Here is a 23447-nt window from a genome sequence, read left to right as displayed (position 1 = left end):
ATTCTGTTACTCATCAGCTGCTCAGAGTCGTGTGGTGTGGTGGTATATTCTGTAACTCTTCAGCTGCTCAGAGTCGTGTGGTGATATATTCTGTTACTCATCAGCTGCTCAGAGTCGTGTGGTGGTATATTCTGTTACTTATCAGCTACTCAGAGTCGTGTGGTGGTATATTCTGTTACTCATCAGCTGCTCTGAGTGGTGTGGTGGTATATTCTGTTACTCATCAGCTGCTCTGAGTGGTGTGGTGGTATATTCTGTTACTCATCAGCTGCTCAGAGTCGTGTGGTGGTATATTCTGTTACTCATCAGCTGCTCAGAGTCGTGTGGTGGTATATTCTGTTACTCATAAGCTGCTCAGAGTCGTGTGGTGGTATATTCTGTTACTCATCAGCTGCTCAGAGTCGTGTGGTGTGGTGGTATATTCTGTTACTCATCAGCTGCTCAGAGTCGTGTGGTGTGGTGGTATATTCTGTTACTCATCAGCTGCTCAGAGTCGTGTGGTGGTATATTCTGTTACTCATCAGCTGCTCAGAGTCGTGTGGTGGTATATTCTGTTACTCATCAGCTGCTCAGAGTCGTGTGGTGGTATATTCTGTTACTCATCAGCTGCTCAGAGTCGTGTGGTGTGGTGGTATATTCTGTTACTCATCAGCTGCTCAGAGTCGTGTGGTGGTATATTCTGTTACTCATCAGCTACTCAGAGTCATGTGGTGGTATATTCTGTTACTCATCAGCTGCTCTGAGTGGTGTGGTGGTATATTCTGTTACTCATCAGCTGCTCAGAGTCGTGTGGTGGTATATTCTGTTACTCATCAGCTGCTCAGAGTCGTGTGGTGTGGTGGTATATTCTGTTACTCATCAGCTGCTCAGAGTCGTGTGGTGGTATATTCTGTTACTCATCAGCTGCTCAGAGTCGTGTGGTGTGGTGGTATATTCTGTTACTCATCAGCTACTCAGAGTCGTGTGGTGGTATATTCTGTTACTCATCAGCTGCTCAGAGTCGTGTGGTGTGGTGGTATATTCTGTTACTCATCAGCTGCTCAGAGTCGTGTGGTGTGGTGGTATATTCTCTTACTCATCAGCTGCTCAGAGTCGTGTGGTGTGGTGGTATATTCTGTTACTCATCAGCTACTCAGAGTCGTGTGGTGGTATATTCTGTTACTCATCAGCTACTCAGAGTCGTGTGGTGGTATATTCTGTTACTCATCAGCTGCTCAGAGTCGTGTGGTGTGGTGGTATATTCTGTTACTCATCAGCTGCTCAGAGTCGTGTGGTGGTATATTCTCTTACTCATCAGCTGCTCAGAGTCGTGTGGTGTGGTGGTATATTCTGTTACTCATCAGCTGCTCAGAGTCGTGTGGTGTGGTGGTATATTCTCTTACTCATCAGCTGCTCAGAGTCGTGTGGTGTGGTGGTATATTCTGTTACTCATCAGCTACTCAGAGTCGTGTGGTGGTATATTCTGTTACTCATCAGCTACTAAGAGTCGTGTGGTGGTATATTCTGTTACTCATCAGCTGCTCAGAGTCGTGTGGTGTGGTGGTATATTCTGTTACTCATCAGCTACTCAGAGTCGTGTGGTGGTATATTCTGTTACTCATCAGCTACTCAGAGTCGTGTGGTGTGGTGGTATATTCTCTTACTCATCAGCTGCTCAGAGTCGTGTGGTGTGGTGGTATATTCTGTTACTCATCAGCTGCTCAGAGTGGTGTGGTGGTATATTCTGTTACTCATCAGCTGCTCAGAGTCGTGTGGTGGTATATTCTGTTACTCATAAGCTACTCAGAGTCGTGTGGTGGTATATTCTGTTACTCATCAGCTGCTCTGAGTGGTGTGGTGGTATATTCTGTTACTCATCAGCTGCTCAGAGTCGTGTGGTGGTATATTCTGTTACTCATCAGCTGCTCAGAGTCGTGTGGTGGTATATTCTGTTACTCATAAGCTGCTCAGAGTCGTGTGGTGGTATATTCTGTTACTCATCAGCTGCTCAGAGTCGTGTGGTGTGGTGGTATATTCTCTTACTCATCAGCTGCTCAGAGTCGTGTGGTGTGGTGGTATATTCTGTTACTCATCAGCTGCTCAGAGTGGTGTGGTGGTATATTCTGTTACTCATAAGCTACTCAGAGTCGTGTGGTGGTATATTCTGTTACTCATCAGCTGCTCAGAGTCGTGTGGTGGTATATTCTGTTACTCATAAGCTGCTCAGAGTCGTGTGGTGGTATATTCTGTTACTCATCAGCTGCTCAGAGTCGTGTGGTGTGGTGGTATATTCTCTTACTCATCAGCTGCTCAGAGTCGTGTGGTGTGGTGGTATATTCTGTTACTCATCAGCTGCTCAGAGTGGTGTGGTGGTATATTCTGTTACTCATCAGCTGCTCAGAGTCGTGTGGTGGTATATTCTGTTACTCATCAGCTGCTCAGAGTCGTGTGGTGTGGTGGTATATTCTCTTACTCATCAGCTGCTCAGAGTCGTGTGGTGTGGTGGTATATTCTGTTACTCATCAGCTGCTCAGAGTGGTGTGGTGGTATATTCTGTTACTCATCAGCTGCTCAGAGTCGTGTGGTGGTATATTCTGTTACTCATAAGCTGCTCAGAGTCGTGTGGTGGTATATTCTGTTACTCATCAGCTGCTCAGAGTCGTGTGGTGGTATATTCTGTTACTCATCAGCTGCTCAGAGTCGTGTGGTGTGGTGGTATATTCTGTAACTCTTCAGCTGCTCAGAGTCGTGTGGTGATATATTCTGTTACTCATCAGCTGCTCAGAGTCGTGTGGTGGTATATTCTGTTACTTATCAGCTACTCAGAGTCGTGTGGTGGTATATTCTGTTACTCATCAGCTGCTCTGAGTGGTGTGGTGGTATATTCTGTTACTCATCAGCTGCTCTGAGTGGTGTGGTGGTATATTCTGTTACTCATCAGCTGCTCAGAGTCGTGTGGTGGTATATTCTGTTACTCATCAGCTGCTCAGAGTCGTGTGGTGGTATATTCTGTTACTCATAAGCTGCTCAGAGTCGTGTGGTGGTATATTCTGTTACTCATCAGCTGCTCAGAGTCGTGTGGTGTGGTGGTATATTCTGTTACTCATCAGCTGCTCAGAGTCGTGTGGTGTGGTGGTATATTCTGTTACTCATCAGCTGCTCAGAGTCGTGTGGTGGTATATTCTGTTACTCATCAGCTGCTCAGAGTCGTGTGGTGGTATATTCTGTTACTCATCAGCTGCTCAGAGTCGTGTGGTGGTATATTCTGTTACTCATCAGCTGCTCAGAGTCGTGTGGTGTGGTGGTATATTCTGTTACTCATCAGCTGCTCAGAGTCGTGTGGTGGTATATTCTGTTACTCATCAGCTACTCAGAGTCATGTGGTGGTATATTCTGTTACTCATCAGCTGCTCTGAGTGGTGTGGTGGTATATTCTGTTACTCATCAGCTGCTCAGAGTCGTGTGGTGGTATATTCTGTTACTCATCAGCTGCTCAGAGTCGTGTGGTGTGGTGGTATATTCTGTTACTCATCAGCTGCTCAGAGTCGTGTGGTGGTATATTCTGTTACTCATCAGCTGCTCAGAGTCGTGTGGTGTGGTGGTATATTCTGTTACTCATCAGCTACTCAGAGTCGTGTGGTGGTATATTCTGTTACTCATCAGCTGCTCAGAGTCGTGTGGTGTGGTGGTATATTCTGTTACTCATCAGCTGCTCAGAGTCGTGTGGTGTGGTGGTATATTCTCTTACTCATCAGCTGCTCAGAGTCGTGTGGTGTGGTGGTATATTCTGTTACTCATCAGCTACTCAGAGTCGTGTGGTGGTATATTCTGTTACTCATCAGCTACTCAGAGTCGTGTGGTGGTATATTCTGTTACTCATCAGCTGCTCAGAGTCGTGTGGTGTGGTGGTATATTCTGTTACTCATCAGCTACTCAGAGTCGTGTGGTGGTATATTCTGTTACTCATCAGCTACTCAGAGTCGTGTGGTGTGGTGGTATATTCTCTTACTCATCAGCTGCTCAGAGTCGTGTGGTGTGGTGGTATATTCTGTTACTCATCAGCTGCTCAGAGTGGTGTGGTGGTATATTCTGTTACTCATCAGCTGCTCAGAGTGGTGTGGTGGTATATTCTGTTACTCATCAGCTGCTCAGAGTCGTGTGGTGGTATATTCTGTTACTCATAAGCTACTCAGAGTCGTGTGGTGGTATATTCTGTTACTCATCAGCTGCTCTGAGTGGTGTGGTGGTATATTCTGTTACTCATCAGCTGCTCAGAGTCGTGTGGTGGTATATTCTGTTACTCATCAGCTGCTCAGAGTCGTGTGGTGGTATATTCTGTTACTCATAAGCTGCTCAGAGTCGTGTGGTGGTATATTCTGTTACTCATCAGCTGCTCAGAGTCGTGTGGTGTGGTGGTATATTCTCTTACTCATCAGCTGCTCAGAGTCGTGTGGTGTGGTGGTATATTCTGTTACTCATCAGCTGCTCTGAGTGGTGTGGTGGTATATTCTGTTACTCATCAGCTGCTCAGAGTCGTGTGGTGGTATATTCTGTTACTCATCAGCTGCTCAGAGTCGTGTGGTGTGGTGGTATATTCTCTTACTCATCAGCTGCTCAGAGTCGTGTGGTGTGGTGGTATATTCTGTTACTCATCAGCTGCTCAGAGTGGTGTGGTGGTATATTCTGTTACTCATCAGCTGCTCAGAGTGGTGTGGTGGTATATTCTGTTACTCATCAGCTGCTCAGTCGTGTGGTGGTATATTCTGTTACTCATAAGCTACTCAGAGTCGTGTGGTGGTATATTCTGTTACTCATCAGCTGCTCTGAGTGGTGTGGTGGTATATTCTGTTACTCATCAGCTGCTCAGAGTCGTGTGGTGGTATATTCTGTTACTCATCAGCTGCTCAGAGTCGTGTGGTGGTATATTCTGTTACTCATAAGCTGCTCAGAGTCGTGTGGTGGTATATTCTGTTACTCATCAGCTGCTCAGAGTCGTGTGGTGTGGTGGTATATTCTCTTACTCATCAGCTGCTCAGAGTCGTGTGGTGTGGTGGTATATTCTGTTACTCATCAGCTGCTCAGAGTGGTGTGGTGGTATATTCTGTTACTCATCAGCTGCTCAGAGTCGTGTGGTGGTATATTCTGTTACTCATCAGCTGCTCAGAGTCGTGTGGTGTGGTGGTATATTCTCTTACTCATAAGCTGCTCAGAGTCGTGTGGTGTGGTGGTATATTCTGTTACTCATCAGCTGCTCAGAGTGGTGTGGTGGTATATTCTGTTACTCATCAGCTGCTCAGAGTCGTGTGGTGGTATATTCTGTTACTCATAAGCTACTCAGAGTCGTGTGGTGGTATATTCTGTTACTCATCAGCTGCTCAGAGTCGTGTGGTGGTATATTCTGTTACTCATCAGCTGCTCAGAGTCGTGTGGTGTGGTGGTATATTCTGTTACTCTTCAGCTGCTCAGAGTCGTGTGGTGATATATTCTGTTACTCATCAGCTGCTCAGAGTCGTGTGGTGGTATATTCTGTTACTTATCAGCTACTCAGAGTCGTGTGGTGGTATATTCTGTTACTCATCAGCTGCTCTGAGTGGTGTGGTGGTATATTCTGTTACTCATCAGCTGCTCTGAGTGGTGTGGTGGTATATTCTGTTACTCATCAGCTGCTCAGAGTCGTGTGGTGTGGTGGTATATTCTGTTACTCATCAGCTGCTCAGAGTCGTGTGGTGTGGTGGTATATTCTGTTACTCATAAGCTGCTCAGAGTCGTGTGGTGGTATATTCTGTTACTCATCAGCTGCTCAGAGTCGTGTGGTGGTATATTCTGTTACTCATCAGCTGCTCAGAGTCGTGTGGTGTGGTGGTATATTCTGTTACTCATCAGCTGCTCAGAGTCGTGTGGTGTGGTGGTATATTCTGTTACTCATCAGCTGCTCAGAGTCGTGTGGTGGTATATTCTGTTACTCATCAGCTGCTCAGAGTCGTGTGGTGTGGTGGTATATTCTGTTACTCTTCAGCTGCTCAGAGTCGTGTGGTGGTATATTCTGTTACTCATCAGCTACTCAGAGTCGTGTGGTGGTATATTCTGTTACTCATCAGCTGCTCAGAGTCGTGTGGTGTGGTGGTATATTTGGTTACTTATCAGCTGCTCAGAGTCGTGTGGTGTGGTGGTATATTCTGTTACTCATCAGCTGCTCAGAGTCGTGTGGTGGTATATTCTGTTAATCATCAGCTGCTCAGAGTCGTGTGGTGGTATATTCTGTTACTCATCAGCTGCTCAGAGTCGTGTGGTGTGGTGGTATATTCTGTTACTCATCAGCTGCTCAGAGTCGTGTGGTGTGGTGGTATATTCTGTTACTCATCAGCTGCTCAGAGTCGTGTGGTGGTATATTCTGTTACTCATCAGCTGCTCAGAGTCGTGTGGTGTGGTGGTATATTCTGTTACTCTTCAGCTGCTCAGAGTCGTGTGGTGTGGTGGTATATTCTGTTACTCATCAGCTGCTCAGAGTGGTGTGGTGGTATATTCTGTTACTCATCAGCTGCTCAGAGTCGTGTGGTGGTATATTCTGTTACTCATCAGCTGCTCAGAGTCGTGTGATGGTATATTCTGTTACTCATCAGCTGCTCAGAGTCGTGTGGTGTGGTGGTATATTCTGTTACTCATAAGCTACTCAGAGTCGTGTGGTGGTATATTCTGTTACTCATCAGCTGCTCTGAGTGGTGTGGTGGTATATTCTGTTACTCATCAGCTGCTCAGAGTCGTGTGGTGGTATATTCTGTTACTCATCAGCTGCTCAGAGTCGTGTGGTGGTATATTCTGTTACTCATCAGCTACTCAGAGTCGTGTGGTGGTATATTCTGTTACTCATCAGCTGCTCAGAGTCTTGTGGTGGTATATTCTGTTACTCATCAGCTGCTCAGAGTCGTGTGGTGTGGTGGTATATTCTGTTACTCATCAGCTGCTCAGAGTCGTGTGGTGGTATATTCTGTTACTCATCAGCTGCTCAGAGTCGTGTGGTGGTATATTCTGTTACTCATCAGCTGCTCAGAGTCGTGTGGTGTGGTGGTATATTCTGTTACTCATCAGCTGCTCAGAGTCGTGTGGTGTGGTGGTATATTCTGTTACTCATCAGCTGCTCAGAGTCGTGTGGTGGTATATTCTGTTACTCATCAGCTGCTCAGAGTCGTGTGGTGTGGTGGTATATTCTGTTACTCTTCAGCTGCTCAGAGTCGTGTGGTGGTATATTCTGTTACTCATCAGCTACTCAGAGTCGTGTGGTGGTATATTCTGTTACTCATCAGCTGCTCTGAGTGGTGTGGTGGTATATTCTGTTACTCATCAGCTGCTCTGAGTGGTGTGGTGGTATATTCTGTTACTCATCAGCTGCTCAGAGTCGTGTGGTGGTATATTCTGTTACTCATCAGCTGCTCAGAGTCGTGTGGTGGTATATTCTGTTACTCATAAGCTGCTCAGAGTCGTGTGGTGGTATATTCTGTTACTCATCAGCTGCTCAGAGTCGTGTGGTGTGGTGGTATATTTGGTTACTCATCAGCTGCTCAGAGTCGTGTGGTGTGGTGGTATATTCTGTTACTCATCAGCTGCTCAGAGTCGTGTGGTGGTATATTCTGTTAATCATCAGCTGCTCAGAGTCGTGTGGTGGTATATTCTGTTACTCATCAGCTGCTCAGAGTCGTGTGGTGTGGTGGTATATTCTGTTACTCATCAGCTGCTCAGAGTCGTGTGGTGTGGTGGTATATTCTGTTACTCATCAGCTGCTCAGAGTCGTGTGGTGGTATATTCTGTTACTCATCAGCTGCTCAGAGTCGTGTGGTGTGGTGGTATATTCTGTTACTCTTCAGCTGCTCAGAGTCGTGTGGTGTGGTGGTATATTCTGTTACTCATCAGCTGCTCAGAGTGGTGTGGTGGTATATTCTGTTACTCATCAGCTGCTCAGAGTCGTGTGGTGGTATATTCTGTTACTCATCAGCTGCTCAGAGTCGTGTGATGGTATATTCTGTTACTCATCAGCTGCTCAGAGTCGTGTGGTGTGGTGGTATATTCTGTTACTCATAAGCTACTCAGAGTCGTGTGGTGGTATATTCTGTTACTCATCAGCTGCTCTGAGTGGTGTGGTGGTATATTCTGTTACTCATCAGCTGCTCAGAGTCGTGTGGTGGTATATTCTGTTACTCATCAGCTGCTCAGAGTCGTGTGGTGGTATATTCTGTTACTCATCAGCTACTCAGAGTCGTGTGGTGGTATATTCTGTTACTCATCAGCTGCTCAGAGTCTTGTGGTGGTATATTCTGTTACTCATCAGCTGCTCAGAGTCGTGTGGTGTGGTGGTATATTCTGTTACTCATCAGCTGCTCAGAGTCGTGTGGTGTGGTGGTATATTCTGTTACTCTTCAGCTGCTCAGAGTCGTGTGGTGGTATATTCTGTTACTCATCAGCTGCTCAGAGTCGTGTGGTGGTATATTCTGTTACTCATCAGCTACTCAGAGTCGTGTGGTGTGGTGGTATATTCTGTTACTCATCAGCTACTCAGTCGCGTGGTGGTATATTCTGTTACTCATCAGCTGCTCAGAGTCGTGTGGTGTGGTGGTATATTCTGTTACTCATCAGCTGCTCAGAGTCGTGTGGTGGTATATTCTGTTACTCATCAGCTGCTCAGAGTCGTGTGGTGGTATATTCTGTTACTCATCAGCTGCTCAGAGTCGTGTGGTGGTATATTCTGTTACTCATCAGCTACTCAGAGTCGTGTGGTGGTATATTCTGTTACTCATCAGTTGCTCAGAGTCTTGTGGTGGTATATTCTGTTACTCATCAGCTGCTCAGAGTCGTGTGGTGTGGTGGTATATTCTGTTACTCATCAGCTGCTCAGAGTCGTGTGGTGTGGTGGTATATTCTGTTACTCTTCAGCTGCTCAGAGTCGTGTGGTGGTATATTCTGTTACTCATCAGCTGCTCAGAGTCGTGTGGTGGTATATTCTGTTACTCATCAGCTACTCAGAGTCGTGTGGTGTGGTGGTATATTCTGTTACTCATCAGCTACTCAGTCGCGTGGTGGTATATTCTGTTACTCATCAGCTGCTCAGAGTCGTGTGGTGTGGTGGTATATTCTGTTACTCATCAGCTGCTCAGAGTCGTGTGGTGGTATATTCTGTTACTCATCAGCTGCTCAGAGTCGTGTGGTGGTATATTCTGTTACTCATCAGCTGCTCAGAGTCGTGTGGTGGTATATTCTGTTACTCATCAGCTACTCAGAGTCGTGTGGTGGTATATTCTGTTACTCATCAGCTACTCAGAGTCGTGTGGTGGTATATTCTGTTACTCATCAGCTGCTCAGAGTCGTGTGGTGGTATATTCTGTTACTCATCAGCTACTCAGAGTCGTGTGGTGGTATATTCTGTTACTCATCAGCTACTCAGAGTCGTGTGGTGGTATATTCTGTTACTCATCAGCTGCTCAGAGTCTTGTGGTGGTATATTCTCTCCTTTTGTGCTACTTTTGAGGGGATAAAAGACTTCCTTTGGGGGTCATTGGGGGGTTCTATGCACCATAAATATGTTATTTTAGACTGAAGCTCCAGACAACGAAAAAAGCTGCTAAACGCTATTCATACTCGACTGTTATTTACGGTCCAAAAATGTGGTCCAAAAGTTGTGAATTGGTCACTAGGGGTTTATTTACACTGACCGTGCAGGACTCAACCAGCAGAGGTTAGTTACTGACCTGGTAGGACAGTGGTACTGATCTGGTAGGACTGATCTGGTAGGACAGTGGTACTGATCTGGTAGGACTGACCTGGTAGGACAGTGGTACTGATCTGGTAGGACTGACCTGGTAGGACAGTGGTACTGATCTGGTAGGACTGACCTGGTAGGACAGTGCTACTGACCTGGTAGGACTGACCTGGTAGGACAGACCTGGTAGGACAGTGGTACTGACCTGGTAGGATTCGACCAGCACGGTGGTCTCCAGAGCCAGTTTCTGCTCCTGTTCGATGTTGTAACCCACGTAGCACAGCTTCTCCTTCATCATACGCACCGTCTCAAAGTCTGCAGAGTGGTTGAACGCATAGCCCCTCAGCAACAACAGCTGGAGATGAGAAGTAGAGAGGTGTTTCCACCGTGCTTATTAGGGAAACCTAGTCAGTTGTACAACTGAATGCCTTCAACTGAAATGTGTGTTCCACATTTAACCCAACCCCTCTGAATCAGAGAGGTGCGGTGGGCTGCCTTAATCAACATCCACGTCTTTGGCACCCGGGGAACAGTGGGTTAACTGCCTTGTTCAGGGACAGAATTACAGATTTTTACCCTGTTAGCTCGGGGATTCTATCCAGCAACCTTTCGGTTACTGGCCCAACGCTCTAACCACTAGGCTACCTGCTGGTTACTGGCACAACGCTCTAACCACTAGGCTACCTGCTGGTGACTGGCCCAACGCTAACCACTAGGCTACCTGCTGGTTACTGGTCCAACACTCTAATCCACTAGGCTACCTGCTGGTTACTGGTCCAACACTCTAATCCACTAGGCTACCTGCTGGTTACTGGTCCAACGCTCTAACCACTAGGCTACCTGCTGGTTACTGGCCCAACTCTCTAACCACTAGGCTACCTGCTGGTTACTGGTCCAACGCTCTAACCACTAGGCTACCTGCTGGTTACTGGCCCAACGCTCTAAACCACTAGGCTACCTGCTGGTTACTGGCCCAACACTCTAACCACTAGGCTACCTGCTGGTTACTGGCCCAACGCTCTAACCACTAGGCTACCTGCTGGTTACTGGCCCAACGCTCTAAACCACTAGGCTACCTGCTGGTTACTGGTCCAACTCTCTAACCACTAGGCTACCTGCTGGTTACTGGCCCAACTCTCTAACCACTAGGCTACCTGCTGGTTACTGGTCCAACGCTCTAACCACTAGGCTACCTGCTGGTTACTGGCCCAACGCTAACCACTAGGCTACCTGCTGGTTACTGGTCCAACTCTAATCCACTAGGCTACCTGCTGGTTACTGGCCCAACGCTCTAATCCACTAGGCTACCTGCTGGTTACTGGCCCAACGCTCTAACCACTAGGCTACCTGCTGGTTACTGGTCCAACGCTCTAACCACTAGGCTACCTGCTGGTTACTGGCCCAACGCTCTAACCACTAGGCTACCCGCTGGTTACTAGTCCAACGCTCTAACCACTAGGCTTCCTGCTGGTTACTAGTCCAACGGTCCTTTTTCACAGGACAGAGAACTGGAACACAGTGAATGAGGACCGTAGCTGGATAGAGTACAACTACAGACCAAGCTGCATGGTCCAGTTGCATCGGGGACAAACATAACCCAATTCTCCTAACCTGCCGTGTTTCATTCTCCTAACCTGCCGCGTTTCATTCTCCTAACCTGCCGCGTTTCATTCTCCTAACCTGCCGCGTTTCATTCTCTTCTATCCATAGTTGTACTCCATGTCACCAAAACAGTGAATGAGGGGGCAATCAATGTGTATGAGATCCAGGGGTCAGAGGTACCTTAATGAGGTAGCGGGTTATGTCCCTCCCAGCGATGTCCAGGCGTCGTGTCAGATGGGGCAAGCTGAAGCCCTCGTACACCGGACAGATGTGTGTCACACCGTCCCCAGAGTCCACCACAACACCTGTCAGCAGGCCTGAGGTCAGACACACACACACACACACACAGAGGTCAGACACAGACACACACACACACAGAGGTCAGACACAGACACACACACACACAGAGGTCAGACACACACACACACACACACACAGAGGTCAGACACACACACACAGAGGTCAGACACACACACACACAGAGGTCAGACACACACACACACACACACACACACACACACAGGTCAGACACAGACACACACACACACAGGTCAGACACACACACACACAGGTCAGACACACACACACACAGGTCAGACACACACACACACACAGGTCAGACACACACACACAGAGGTCAGACACACACACACACACAGGTCAGACACACACACACACACAGGTCAGACACACACACACACACAGGTCAGACACACACACACACACACACACACAGGTCAGACACACACACACACACACACACACAGGTCAGACACACACACACACACAGGTCAGACACACACACACACACAGGTCAGACACACACACACACACACGCACAGAGGTCAGACACACACACGCACACAGGTCAGACACACACACACAGAGGTCAGACACACACACACACACAGGTCAGACACACACACACACAGGTCAGACACACACACACACACAGGTCAGACACACACACACACACACACACAGGTCAGACACACACACACAGGTCAGACACACACACACACACAGAGGTCAGACACACACACACACAGAGGTCAGACACACACACACACAGAGGTCAGACACACACACACACAGAGGTCAGACACACACACACACAGAGGTCAGACACACACACACACAGAGGTCAGACACACACACACACAGAGGTCAGACACACACACACACAGAGGTCAGACACACACACACACACACACACACACACGTCAGACACACACACACACAGAGGTCAGACACACAGAGGTCAGACACACACACACACAGACAGAGGTCAGACACACACACACACACACACACACACACACACACACACACACACACACACACACAGAGGTCAGACACACACACAGGTCAGACACACACACACACAGGTCAGACACACACACACACAGGTCAGACACACACACACACACACACACACACACAGGTCAGACACACACACACACAGGTCAGACACACACACACACAGGTCAGACACACACACACACACACAGAGGTCAGACACACACACACACACAGACACACAGAGGTCAGACACACACACACACACACACACACACAGAGGTCAGACACACACACACACAGAGGTCAGACACACACACACACACACACACACACACAGAGGTCAGACACACACACACACACACACAGAGGTCAGACACACACACACACAGAGAGGTCAGACACACACACACACAGAGAGGTCAGACACACACACACACAGAGAGGTCAGACACACACACACAGAGAGGTCAGACACACACACACACAGAGAGGTCAGACACACACACGCACAGAGGTCAGACACACAAACACACAGAGGTCAGACACACAAACACACAGAGGTCAGACACACAAACACACAGAGGTCAGACACACACACAGAGGTCAGACACACACACACACACACACACACACACACAGAGGTCAGACACACACACACACACAGAGGTCAGACACACACACACACAGAGGTCAGACACACACACACACAGAGGTCAGACACACACACACACAGAGGTCAGACACACACACACACACACAGAGGTCAGACACACACACACACACACACAGAGGTCAGACACACACACACACACACAGAGGTCAGACACACACACACACAGAGGTCAGACACACACACACACACACAGAGGTCAGACACACACACACACACACACAGAGGTCAGACACACACACACACCACACACAGAGGTCAGACACACACACACACACAGAGGTCAGACACACACACACACACAGAGGTCAGACACACACACACACACAGAGGTCAGACACACACACACACACAGAGGTCAGACACACACACACAGAGGTCAGACACACACACACACACACACACACACACACAGAGGTCAGACACACACACACACACACACACACACACACACACAGAGGTCAGACACACACACAGAGGTCAGACACACACACAGAGGTCAGACACAAACACACACACACAGAGGTCAGACACACACACACACACACACAGAGGTCAGACACACACACACACACACAGAGGTCAGACACACACACACACACACAGAGGTCAGACACACACACACACACACAGGTCAGACACACACACACACACACAGAGGTCAGACACACACACACACAGAGGTCAGACACACACACACACAGAGGTCAGACACACACACAGAGGTCAGACACACACACACACACACACACACACACACACACACACACACAGGTCAGACACACACACACAGAGGTCAGACACACACACACACAGAGGTCAGACACACACACACACAGAGGTCAGACACACACACAGAGGTCAGACACACACACACACACAGAGGTCAGACACACACACACACACAGAGGTCAGACACACACACACACACAGAGGTCAGACACACACACAGAGGTCAGACACACACACAGAGGTCAGACACACACACACACACACAGAGGTCAGACACACACACACACACACACACACACAGAGGTCAGACACACACACACACAGAGGTCAGACACACACACACACAGAGGTCAGACACACACACACACAGAGGTCAGACACACACACACACAGAGGTCAGACACACACACACACAGGTCAGACACACACACACAGGTCAGACAGACACACACAGAGGTCAGACAGACACACACAGAGGTCAGACACACACACACACAGAGGTCAGACACACACACACACAGAGGTCAGACACACACACACACAGAGGTCAGACACACACACACACAGAGGTCAGACACACACACACACAGAGGTCAGACACACACACACACAGAGGTCAGACACACACACACACACACACACACACAGAGGTCAGACACACACACACACACACAGAGGTCAGACACACACACACACACACACACACACAGAGGTCAGACACACACACACACAGAGGTCAGACACACACACACACAGAGGTCAGACACACACACACACAGAGGTCAGACACACACACACACAGAGGTCAGACACACACACACACAGGTCAGACACACACACACAGGTCAGACAGACACACACAGAGGTCAGACAGACACACACAGAGGTCAGACACACACACACACAGAGGTCAGACACACACACACACAGAGGTCAGACACACACACACACAGAGGTCAGACACACACACACACAGAGGTCAGACACACACACACACAGAGGTCAGACACACACACACACACACACACACACAGAGGTCAGACACACACACACACACACAGAGGTCAGACACACACACACACACACACAGAGGTCAGACACACACACACAGAGGTCAGACACACACACACAGAGGTCAGACACACACACACACACACAGAGGTCAGACACACACACACACAGAGGTCAGACACACACACACACACACACACACACAGAGGTCAGACACACACACAGAGGTCAGACACACACACAGAGGTCAGACACACACACACAGGTCAGACACACACACACACACAGAGGTCAGACACACACACACACACAGAGGTCAGACACACACACACACACAGAGGTCAGACACACACACACACACACACACACACACACACACACACAGAGGTCAGACACACACACACACACAGAGGTCAGACACACACACACACACACAGAGGTCAGACACACACACACACACAGAGGTCAGACACACACACACAGAGGTCAGACACACACACACAGAGGTCAGACACACACACACAGAGGTCAGCACACACACACACACACACACACACACACACACACACACACACACACACACACACACACACACACACACACACACACACACACACACACACACACACACACACACAATAACATAATTAACACAAACCCCCTGAATGGGAGGGAGTAAGCTGTGTTGAGTTGGGGCCTAAAGTCAACCAGAGAGAGTTGAAGAGGCTGTGTGTTCCTCTAGTCTAGTACCTTGGGCGTAGAGCGTCAGCACAGCCTGGATAGCAATGTAGACCCCTGAGAACTGATACGTCTCAAACATCACCTACCAGAGACAGAGAGACAACTTTAAAACAGAGCTCTGTTAATGCTGAACCCACCGACCCTCACACAGCTTTAGAGCCCTGTTAATGCTGAACCCACTGACCCTCACAGCTTTAGAGCTCTTAATGCTGAATCCACTGACCCTCACACAGCTTTAGAGCCCTGTTAATGCTGAACCCACCGACCCTCACACAGCTTTAGAGCCCGGTTAATGCTGAACCCACCGACCCTCACACAGCTTTAGAGCCCTGTTAATGCTGAACCCACTGACCCTCACAGCTTTAGAGCTCTTAATGCTGAATCCACTGACCCTCACACAGCTTTAGAGCCCTGTTAATGCTGAACCCACCGACCCTCACACAGCTTTAGAGCCCTGTTAATGCTGAACCCACCGACCCTCACACAGCTTTAGAGCTCTGTTAATGCTGAACCCACCGACCCTCACACAGCTTTAGAGCTCTTAATGCTGAATCCACTGACCCTCACACAGCTTTAGAGCCCTGTTAATGCTGAACCCACTGACCCTCACAGCTTTAGAGCTCTATTAATGATGAACCCACTGACCCTCACACAGCTTTAGAGCCCTGTTAATGCTGAACCCACTGACCCTCACAGCTTTAGAGCTCTGTTAATGATGAACCCACTGACCCTCACACAGCTTTAGAGCCCTGTCAATGATGAACCCACTGACCCTCACACAGCTTTAGAGCTCTGTTAATGCTGAACCCACTGACCCTCACACAGCTTTAGAGCCCTGTTAATGCTGAACCCACTGACCCTCACAGCTTTAGAGCTCTGTTAATGCTGAACCCACTGACCCTCACAGCTTTTAGAGCTCTGTTAATGATGAACCCACCGACCCTCACAGCTTTAGAGCTCTGTTAATGCTGAACCCACTGACCCTCTCATAGCTTTAGAGTCCTGTTAATGCTGAACCCACTGACCCTCACACAGCTTTAGAGCTCTGTTAATGCTGAACCCACTGACCCTCACACAGCTTTAGAGCTCTGTTAATGATGAACCCACTGACCCTCACACAGATGTTCCTACATTAGTTCTCATACGGTAATGAGGTCAGAGTGGTAGCTAGCTGGTGCTATGCACTTGGAGTCAACTTGCTCCACACACCCCCCTCCGACATACACACCTCGATGATCTTCTCTCGGTTCTTGGTGGGGTTCATGGGCGGCTCGGTGAGCAGGATCTTGCAGTTCCTGGAGTCGATGTTGAGCTTCTCAGGCCCGAAGGTGTAGTCCCACAGGTGCTTCATGTCGTCCCAGTTCCTCACGATGCCGTTCTCCATGGGGTAGTTGACCTCTAGCATGGAGCGCAGCTCGCTGGCCTCGTCGCCCACCATCAGGTCCTATAGACGTTAAGGGGTTTAAGGTCAGATAGACACCCCTGGGTCGTGTTCATTAGCACACGACGTAACAAAGCATTTTGCAACAGTAAACAGAAACAAGCGTTTTTCTTATTGGACAAGTTCAGGTGTTGTTCTCCGTGGGATAGTTTGGGTTCGATCGGTGGAGGGCCTTATGAATACGACCCTGGAGAAATCAGACAGTTGGTACAACTAAGCTGTCACCTTTCACCAGACCCAGCAGTAACAGAGGGGCATGTCAACACTGCCTCCATGATGGCCTAACGAGACACAGTAATGGGATACACATACGCAGCGCTCAAAAGAGACCAGTCACATCCGTCAGCAATTACCCAGCATGCATTCTTCAATACAGCATGTTTCCATGCATTCACTCTTAAAACCTGTTCCTTATCTGAACAGCGCACTCTTTTGTCGAATTTCACAACGGGCACAATCCTAAACTTGAGAAACGTGCAAGTAACTTACATGGATCATTCATTGACGTCAATGGGAGGTTTGCCTGAAAATCTGCATGCATGTCAAGTTCAGATTCAGTCTCATTTGAGCAAAGCTCAGGCAGTTACATGCAAACCCAGCATTGGGAATCACTACATGATAGGTTAGCCAAGTGTTAGTCACACAGTACAATGTTTCCTATTTCACTGGCATACACTGAGCCTGACTGTCATCAGTGCAGACTAGAAAACTGTGCCTACGGAAGCTACTTGACACAATAAGTGTCGAAACCGTAGCCTGGTCCCAGATCTGTTTGTAATGTCTTGACTTGTGCCAACTGCTATGGTCAATGTTTGGGACAAACAGATCTAGGACCAGGTTAGAGAAACAGTTGATACAGTGTGTGTTTTGGCACTGAAGGAGCCCCCATCTGGCAGTGCCATGTGTTTTCAATGAAGACCTGCTGCTTCCATCCTGTCTGTTCTGCAGATCAACAGCCATGAAAACAACATCACACACAACTTTCAATTCATTATCTGAAAGCTGATTCACATTTGCTGTACTGCTATTGTTGTTAATAATAACAACTTGTCTTCCTACACCATATCTTAAGACAGTTTAAAATCTATCTCTACTGTTGTAGTTTAAAATCTCTCTCTACTGTTGTATTACAAAGGTACAGGTGGGGGACCATAAAACAGAATCACAATATGACAATGACCCCAGCCAAAAATGCACGAGTAGTCACCCAATAGTGATCTTCTTGTCCCTCATTTGTTTGCATGTTTGTCCACCACTTGTAGGTCTTCTATCACTGATAACCCTCAACCCTGATCTTCTTCTTCTCTCTGTGCATCAATCACTACCTGTCCACTCCAAACATCTTGGAGAGAGTACAGAGGACTCTAATCTTGGTAAAGGCACCAGGGTTAGATGCACAATATGCATAACTGTCGTTTTTGTGTTGTAATCAACTTATATGATGACAAAAGACAGTTATGCTCATGTTCATTGATTATTAGGGATATCAACACTATCCCCATGTGTTTCAAAATCAAAGTAAGCATATGCTAATTAAAACACCCTGTTTTATGAGAAATCTTTCAAATTATTAGAACATGTAAACACCTTAAATCGCCGTTCCAGCGGTTTGACCTGCACATGAGCTAGCACCAGCGGTTTGACCTGCACATGAGCTAGCACCAGCGGTTTGACCTGCACATGAGCTAGCACCAGCGGTTTGACCTGCACATGAGCTAGCACCAGCGGTTTGACCTGCACATGAGCTAGCACCAGCGGTTTGACCTGCACATGAGCTAGCACCAGCGGTTTGACCTGCACATGAGCTAGCACCAGCGGTTTGATCTGCACATGAGCTAGCACCAGCGGTTTGATCTGCACATGAGCTAGCACCAGCGGTTTGATCTGCACATGAGCTAGTACCAGCAGTTTGATCTGCACATGAGCTAGCACCAGCGGTTTGACCTGCACATGAGCTAGCACCAGCGGTTTGACCTGCACATGAGCTAGCAGCAGCGGTTTGATCTGCACATGAGCTAGCACCAGCGGTTTGACCTGCACATGAGCTAGCACCAGCGGTTCGACCTGCACATGAGCTAGCACCAGCGGTTTGACCTGCACATGAGCTAGCACTAGCGGTTTGACCTGCACATGAGCTAGCACCAGCAGTTTGATCTGCACATGAGCTAGTACCAGCAGTTTGACCTGCACATGAGCTAGCACCAGCGGTTTGATCTGCACATGAGCTAGTACCAGCAGTTTGACCTGCACATGAGCTAACACCAGCGGTTTGATCTGCACATGAGCTAGTACCAGCGGTTTGATCTGCACATGAGCTAGCACCAGCGGTTTGATCTGCACATGAGCTAGCACCAGCGGTTTGATCTGCACATGAGCTAGCACCAGCGGTTTGATCTGCACATGAGCTAGCACCAGCGGTTTGATCTGCACATGAGCTAGTACCAGCAGTTTGATCTGCACATGAGCTAGCACCAGCAGTTTGATCTGCACATGAGCTAGCACCAGCAGTTTGATCTGCACATGAGCTAGCACCAGCTGGGACAGCATCCCTCTAGCGCGAGTGAAGTGAGTTGGGAACAGCTGAACGTATGGGTCTTAGAAGTAGTTCACGTACAAAATCTATATGTCCCAACTCACAATCTAATATGCTTCCCCAAAACAACATGTTTTGTTGTGGTAGAACGTTTATAGTCATTACTGACTTGAAATGATTTATACTTTTACTTTTGATACTTAAGTATATTTATTTACTCAAGTAGTATTTTACTAGGTGACTTGAGTCATTTTCTATTATGGTACATTTACTTTTGCTCAAGTATGACAATTTAGTACTTTTTCCACCACTGCATGTGCATGTAGGCACATTCATTTCTTAATGTTACATGAAAGTATGATCACTTATCTGAGGTACCAAAAAATGTCTGAACAATTTGTTATCTGAGGGTTGACTCAACACCAAAGTTTTTCTTCCGCTTTGAAATTGGCCACTAGGGGAACACAACTGTCAATAACTTAATAATAAAACATCTGATTGGCTAAGAATAAAAATGATGATATGACAACCAGATTAATTGTCTGAAACATAAACAGCGGAAAAAATTTATTATAAAGCTAGTTTTTTATTATATATTTGAATCCAAAGCTGGAAGTGGGCTTAATGGGTACGTGGGCATAATAGGTATGCTTACCCTATATATGGAATAGGATGTCATTTGAGACACAGGCCATGTAGCATTCAAGTTCCTTCTGCTAAACTAACTTGAGATGAAAAACAGGAACAGCAAAACAGTGAAATGAGTGGACTCTTAAAAATCGCTACATTTCTGTCTGCCTAGTCATTAGGAATTCATTTCTCCACAGAAGTACTTAAAATGTTATAATTAGCCAACTATTTAGCCAAATAAAACACAAATTAGAGACAATAGAGACAAATTAAACATAGAAAACAACAAAAAAGGCACTCCAAATGTAGTAGTTATGTAGTAAAAAAACACAGCATCACTCTCTCTCCCTGTCAGGCAACCAGGGAGGGCATGGGCCTGCACACACCAGCCAGGAATTCACACCACTTACCATCTTCTGAATATTCTACTTCATCATGTGATGACAGGTGATGGAGGTGGAGCATAAAGTAGAGAGTCAGACAGTAAAACGAAGAGAGAGGAAGGGATGTCATTTTAAAATAGGTGTTACTAGACTCAGGGAGCAAGTATGACAGACAGATTAGATTAAGCCTAGTCCATGCTTCTTGGTCCAGGAATAGGGTTGTTGTGTCGGGGTAACTTTTGAACCAACGTTGGAGTGTTGCACAGGAGAGGGGAGCGTAGTAGTATTACCTTAATCTCAATGTTGCCCACTTTGGCTGTGGAGCGAATGATTGGCCTGCCCACCAAGGCAGGGAAGATGTGCTCTGGGAAGTTGGAGCCTGCATAGCCACACTTCACAAACTGAGAGAGAGACAGAGAGAGATATGTGAAAGATATGTATATATTTTCTTGAGTTAAAATATTTTACTAGGCAAGTCAGTTAAGAACAAATTCTTATATACAATGTCGGCCTACCAAAAGGCCTGCTGCGGGGAAGGGGATTAAAAATAAAGATACAGAGAGAGCAAGAAAGAGATAATATATTCAGAAATATATATATTAACACTGTATATTGCCAGGGAACACTGGTCTGTTCCTTCCATGTCAATAAATATTGTTTGTATTGGACTGGTTTGAATATTAAAAAAGGAGGAAGAGAGAGTGAGCACGGGTGCAGAGGATGTGGAGAGATGAGGCAAACGTGAAAGACAAAGACTCCCCAAAGCAAAATAGCCTAGTTATTATGACTACTCTCAGTTACCCAGAAGTAACGAGAGATTAAGTTATGGCAAAATAATAGTCCACACTTCTTCGGGCATCAGAAAGCAATTACTGATAACATTTGTGACATTCGCTTCAGTAGGCTTGAGTAAGGGTCACAAGCTCAAGCCTAACAGTGAATGTGTGCGGTGTGTGCATCTTGGAATCATAGCTGTGGTTAAGAAACTAGTCTCACTTCCGCTTGACTAATTTCTTCAGCCCTTCACAGTGAGCACTTTTTAGCTGCACACACACTATGCCAGCATCGCTTCAAACTGCTGAGAGTCAGAAGTCCAGTCCAAAAACAACCACTAAGAGACCCCTTTGGTGTGTCCAGATTTGAAGGATCTGAGTACTTACTGTAAGCAATTTTTACTACCTAGGTCCTAAATGACGGAGGGACCTCAGAATCCCTAGAAACAGTTATCAGGAGGAGCGCAGCCCTGACGATATTTTCCAGATGCAACTATTTTATAGCGTTCCATAAAAACATATTAGATATCCTACCGGGTATTGCCAGCTAGTTATTAACACACAGGCATGGGTTATGGTTAACGTTAACTAGCTTAACTAATTCTGTCTTTAGAACGTGAGGCATAGGGACAAGTAGAAACAAATGTGAATTTACAAAACATTCAAAACCTATCAACATTGAGTGAAAATGTAGTTAGTTAACGCTAGTTAGCCGACCTAACTAGACTAGCTAGCCAGCTAACACGAAAACTCAAACCTATTAAATCGTTTGACCCAACTAACATGCCGATTTCATTTTTGCACCGTGAAATTGATTTTCATTGAATGTATTGGAAGATGACAACATAGCTAGCCAGCGGTAGATAATTGTAAAAACGGACAGACATTCCTGCCTAGCGTTACCCACCGACTTAACTAGCTAACGTTAGAGCGCTAGCAACACATCATCCACTTCCTGTTTCAGAGAAAAATGTTCTCCTGCCATTCTGCCTTGGAAAAATACAGCATTAATATAACTCTGGCATATGCAGCTTTCAACTCATAAACTTACCCCGGTTCCATTGTCACAAACCACCACTTTCCTTCCCTGGCTATCCATTTTGCAAAACCCAGGAGCCAGCAAACCTCCCCAGCACAACTTTCTTCAGCAAGACGGAAGTCACCACCCTGGCTGTCTTGGCATCTTCCGGAGGTGGGGCGGGGTGTTCGAATACTTTCCGATGGCATTCATCCTTCTTTCCTTCCTAGAAATGCCACAGAACAAAATAAGTATAAAATCCAGGGGCCAAGTAGGCTCCTGTGGCTATTTGATCATAATGTAGACCTACCAGAGTGGCCTACCATAAAAAAAACGATGGAGAAAATGCATCCCATAACATTTTAATAGCTATTCTATCATTCAGCCTACAGCAGCAGCCAATGTGTCGAGTTCAACGCCTACATTCCATGAGACGTTTGAGAAAAAAAATGCAGGGCTTGACCTTCAGACAAGGTAACTGAAAATGTTGTGTTGTTTAACGTAAGAAACCACAAAACAAAATAAAATGCATTATTATTCCCATACCATTATTGAATGAATCAAACAAATTATGCTACCCTCTGCCCATTCAAGCCTGTCTCAAAATACAACACTGCCCCTTTAAGACAAAAAAAGCTCTTTACTTGACTTGCTTTTCAGAGATGTCTAGAAATGTACATGTTTTGTGCTCTTTTAGGAAACAACCACTCCCCTATTGTTGACTACAAATTATCTATAACTGGACTAATAAATCACTAACTAGTAATCACTCCCCTATTGTTGACTACTAATGATCTATAACTGGACTAATAACTAACTAATTAGTAATCACTCTCCTATTGTTGACAACTAATGATCTATAACCGGACTAATAACTCACTAACTAG

At 46.8% G+C, this 23447-nt stretch overlaps 1 protein-coding gene across 1 annotated transcript in view; it reads right to left on the bottom strand.

The window, feature by feature from the left end:
* LOC106613810 (actin-related protein 2-A) overlaps positions 1-22748 on the bottom strand; it is a 30026-nt gene extending 7278 nt beyond the window's left edge. Inside the window, exons 1-6 of the mRNA XM_045714161.2 lie at positions 22594-22748; positions 21060-21170; positions 17011-17226; positions 15792-15864; positions 11507-11643; positions 9930-10079 (exon numbers count right to left, since the gene is read on the bottom strand). Coding sequence (XP_045570117.1) covers positions 9930-10079; positions 11507-11643; positions 15792-15864; positions 17011-17226; positions 21060-21170; positions 22594-22641 — 735 coding nt within the window. The 5' untranslated portion in view covers positions 22642-22748. The remainder of the gene's footprint in view (positions 1-9929; positions 10080-11506; positions 11644-15791; positions 15865-17010; positions 17227-21059; positions 21171-22593) is intronic.
* Between the last annotated feature and the right edge of the window lie 699 nt (positions 22749-23447).

The sequence above is a fragment of the Salmo salar genome, chromosome 01 (assembly GCF_965601325.2).
Source record: "Salmo salar chromosome 01, fSalSal1, whole genome shotgun sequence".
Taxonomy (NCBI): domain Eukaryota; kingdom Metazoa; phylum Chordata; class Actinopteri; order Salmoniformes; family Salmonidae; genus Salmo; species Salmo salar.
This window is presented reverse-complemented; position numbering and strand designations above follow the sequence as displayed.